The sequence below is a fragment of the Argopecten irradians genome, unplaced genomic scaffold (assembly GCF_041381155.1).
Source record: "Argopecten irradians isolate NY unplaced genomic scaffold, Ai_NY scaffold_0072, whole genome shotgun sequence".
Taxonomy (NCBI): domain Eukaryota; kingdom Metazoa; phylum Mollusca; class Bivalvia; order Pectinida; family Pectinidae; genus Argopecten; species Argopecten irradians.
The window spans coordinates 13,011-17,701 of NW_027187539.1; the positions used below are offsets into that span (position 1 = coordinate 13,011).

The following is a 4,691-nucleotide window of genomic DNA, read 5'->3' on the forward strand; positions in this document are numbered from 1 at the left end:
GCATTGTCTAACTTTACATCAAATACATACAAGCAAGGTGAGTTTTTCCTACAATTTAAACATAACTGTTTTTTCCTAAAAAAATCTACCATACGCATGTTATAGATATGATAAAAAAACCCATATCTGATTGCTATGATAGCATTGCACTGGAATACAATGAAACCTGTCTAATCCGACACCACGTGGGTGTTTGGTCACATTATTCAGGGTGTAGGAAAGTCAGATACTGTTGTATACTATTGTTGCTATTGTTGAATACGGAACAGTTACAGATAGGATAGGGAAAGCAGGTGTCAGATTAGACAGGTTTCGCTCTTAAGTATAATATGTTTAACCATAATCATCAGATTATATGTTATAAGGGTTGTGAGATATCTGATCTAAAAGACTGCATATTATCCCACCTCAGTCAAGAATCTAGAGTTCCTATTCCTCGTCAATTACAAGTTTTAAAAAGATGTAACAAATAATAATGCAAGAATCTAATTATGTTTTTTTTTATTTTCAGAACAGTAACAGCTAGGAAGGGGAAGTAATAATTTCGATGGAGGAATGAACTTAAATGTAAAATTTTGGATAGTCAAATAAACATGTTTAGTTTTCCATACAGCAGCGTTTTTTTCCCTTTGTTTAAAATAGACTGTCCATTATTTTGGAGAATAATGAACAGTGGCCCTATAATAATGGACAGTGAGTTACATAATGGACTCCTAGGTGTCCATTATGTAATATAATGGTCATATACAACAAAGGAAACTTTACTAGCTGGGTTTTAAATGCGAAAACAAAAAAGTAACGATGGAAAATTGCGATATTGCTAAAAAGGTATATATAATTCAACCATTACTTAATACCTCGCGGATGGAATTTTCGCGATCCCATCATCCCCGCAAAAATAACCGGCTACACGGTATATTAGTGTCATACACTCGTATCATAACATATTTAAATGATTTGAATGTATTTTGTGTGTCATATTATGATTTTATGTATTGATTTTTTTGTTGACAGCCTTATGCTTTATATAAATAGATTGTTGAATTCGAGTTAATGTAGTTATAACAATATTCCGTAGGATTTTGTCAAATAAACGGTTGACATGTCAATTGTTATACATACATATGGAAAGTCTTAAGAGGCCGTGCCAATTAGCATCGAGCTTCGTACACTATGTTAGTGGAAAGTGTGAAAATCACAGTAGTTTACCATCGTTTGTTTATTTGTTACATATTAAGATAAGGTATATCATTAAACTTTTGAACAATCTTACTTCGTGTAACAACTACTAATTTCTGCTGCTTTAATGACCCGTACTTCCTGTATAGCCTCATATTCGTATAAGCTCTGATCCCATAATCTCGAATCCATATCTCACAGAGTTTTTAATAAAAATATAAAGTCTGCATAGAACACTTTATGTTTAATATACCATATATGCAAGCTATACGTATAGTTAATTTTATGTACTGACACATATAGAAGTAATTGTGTACAATTTAAGTAGGAGTTGTTCCCATTTGCTTGACTGCCCCTTATTTGGGGTACCGTATGACGTCACCTTTTGTAGAAGAATCTGATTGGCTAAGCCATCAGCCCTTCATCTATGAAAAATTTTCACGGGCGCAATATTGGCATACATTTTGTGCAACATTTTATTGATAATAACTCAACAAATTGCCAAAACAATTGTGTTTTTTGAGCTTTCCGGATCAACTTATGATGTTTTTCACTATACTCTACGTCTTCGCCGTTCCGGTTGGACAAACAGGAGTGTAAACAACGAACAGCCTGGCGACAGCCTGTCCTTCGACAGCCACCAAAGCCAGAAAGTTTATTGAGAACAATACAATTAAGTATATTTATATTATTATAAGCATGAGTAGTATTGTGTCTCGTTGTTTGATACTAGGACATAGTTTTGTACGTCGTCTGGAAAGATTCCTTCATACAGAAGCAGGCCTATCGCCTGATTTCAATTTAGCACAAGCGGAGATCAGTCTTGTGGGATACCCAGGTGGCACTGTACACAAACATAGAACTAGCTCTTACATAAACACTTATTATCATTGCAACCACACGTTATAATTCTACAGATCGGTGGCAATGATTTGTGTGATAAATCTACGGCGCCTGTACAGATAGCGGCTGACATTGTACGTTTTGCTAGCCACCTACGTCGCAATTATGGGGTTATGTTCGTGTTGATTTGTGACATATTCAAACGCCCGAACCCTAGAGGCATGCATCCCCATGTATATGAAACTCGTAGAGAGGAGACCAATGCTGACATTTTTAAATTAGTACAGTTATGTGAAGGTTTACTGATGTGGCGTCACAAGCGCATGCATGGTTTTAGCTTATTATAAGCGGTGATTATTAATGTTCAATTTTTACAGAGAGTCCAGCTTTATATCTGGCCTTTGGCTTGATATTTCAGTATGTACTATACGGATTATTTAATTTATATTACTCTTTAGCTTTTGATTGAATCTGATATCTCAGTTCAGTCAAACTGTGACAGGTTAATTAAACACAAGTTACAGCTTCACACTTTGTTTGATAATTCAGTACAGTCCAGCTACATGACTGGTTATATTTATAATATTTTCAGTACAGCCCAGCTATGACTGGTTAATATTTTTAGTACAGCCCAGCTATAACTGGTTATAATATTTTAGTACAGCCCAGCTATGACTGGTTATTATATATTTCAGTACAGCCCAGCTATGACTGGTTATTATATTCAGTACAGCCCAGCTATGAGTGGTTATTACATTTTAGTACAGCCCAGCTATGACTGGTTATTATATATTTCAGTACAGCCCAGCTATGACTGGTTGTTATATTCAGTACAGCCCAGCTATGACTGGTTATTACATTTTAGTACAGCCCAACTATGACTGGTTATTACATTTTAGTATAGCACGGCCAGCTATATCTGGTTAATAATTTGTAGTACAGCCCAATTATAAATGGTTATAATATTTTAATACAGCCCAGCTATGACTGGTTATATATTTTAGTACAGCCCAGCTATGACTGGTTATTATTATTATATAATTTAATACAGCCCAGATATGTCTGGCTACGTGGGTTTTATACATATATATCCAATACACATGACTGTTTTATATGGTCAACTCGGAAACGCAAAGCACCCACAAGCTCATCTCCAGTGCCAATTATAAGCGTACCAGCCCAGGAAGACTCTGCAGGGGCCATTCCAGCAGCTACCATCTCCGCTGTAACAAAAACTGCAACTGCAGCAGTTTTGGGGGAGCTCCGAAAGCCACCTGCCCCTTGAGCAGTTAAACTACCTTATCATCATGTGAACCACAGATATCATGCCGTCCATTATATCAAAAAGTTGCTCCTAAATTAAGGCAAAAAATATGGGATGGGGAATTCTTAGACCTATCACAAATTTTGGACGAGCAAACTGCTCCAAAGTACACTTTACAATTGGACGACTCTGGTAGTGTTGGCTTGACCCAGGCAAACCAGAAAAAGTTTTTAAATATAGAAAGATGGACAGATGCATTTAGCATCTTTTCCTCTGTTTATAGACAGAAGTATCCAGAGGCCACTGAGGGTTTGGCTACTTACCAACATGTAGTTCGCAATATTGCGAAAGCCGGTGGTGCCTGGTATACGTATGATACTAGTTTTCGCCGTCTCAAGCAAACAGCCATAGATATGGATTGGGGCTCTTTAGAGCAAGAGCTATACTGCATGGCTATGACAGCATCAAAGTCAAAACCCCAATCATCCAATCGAAAACAAACATTCCCTTCATCTTCCCAGCATACATCAGGGAATCATACTTTTCGTTCCAATCCAGAACCTGCTTTCGATTTAACAAGGGAGCACACTGTGGGGGTTGCTCCTTTTCCCATGTCTGTGGAAAATGTGGTGGCAAACACCCTCAGTTTAAATGTTCCGAAAAACCTAAACCAATCACAGCTTCATCCTTCTAACTCTAAAATATGTTCTTCTTCAGTGACAACACCTATAAATGTTGATAAACTTAGAGAGTATTTGCAAGGCTACAGTTCAGATAAATTGTCATACCTTATTCAGGGTTTTACAAATGGGTTTCATTTACATTTTCAAGGTGAAAGGCGGCCACAAACTAGTCCTAATTTACAATCAGCTTTAACTAATCCTACCATCGTTCAAAATAGGATTGATAAGGAAGTCGAACTGGGGCGAGTTAAGGGTCCTTTTCCAACTATCCCTTTAAAAAATTTGAAATTATCTCCCCTGGGCTTAGTTCCTAAGAAAACACTAGACGAATTTAGATTAATTCACCACCTGTCCTACCCTCGCAATGGGTCACAGTCACATTCTGTAAATAGCGGTATCTGAATCTTCAGAAGTTCATTATGCTGGCATAGAAGACGCAATGTCACATGTTCAAGACTCTCGCCCAACAGGCGGATGTTCTTCCAACAGAAGTTACCAACCACATAATATATAGGCATTAAGTTTGATTGCTTGCAAAGATATTTGGCAATATAAATCTTATCATGGTTGACTTTAAATGTTTTTGTAGCTAGCCTAATATGTTTTATTTTGTTTTAGTAATCTTGACAGGAACTTGCTTGAGCCAGTTTCCTGGATTTATTGTACCTCATAATTTTAGTTTATTGTTTCTTTATGTATATTAGCACCTGTCTCCAAACAAC

At 36.7% G+C, this 4,691-nt stretch overlaps 1 protein-coding gene across 1 annotated transcript; it reads left to right on the forward strand.

Annotated features, from left to right (window-relative positions):
• Positions 1 to 3,324: 3,324 nt before the first annotated feature.
• On the forward strand, positions 3,325 to 4,371 carry LOC138311628 (uncharacterized; the record flags this gene model as incomplete). Its single annotated transcript, XM_069252901.1, has 1 exon — positions 3,325 to 4,371. A coding segment is annotated over one exon (1,047 nt), but the record flags the coding sequence as incomplete, so codon positions are not given.
• Positions 4,372 to 4,691: the final 320 nt, after the last annotated feature.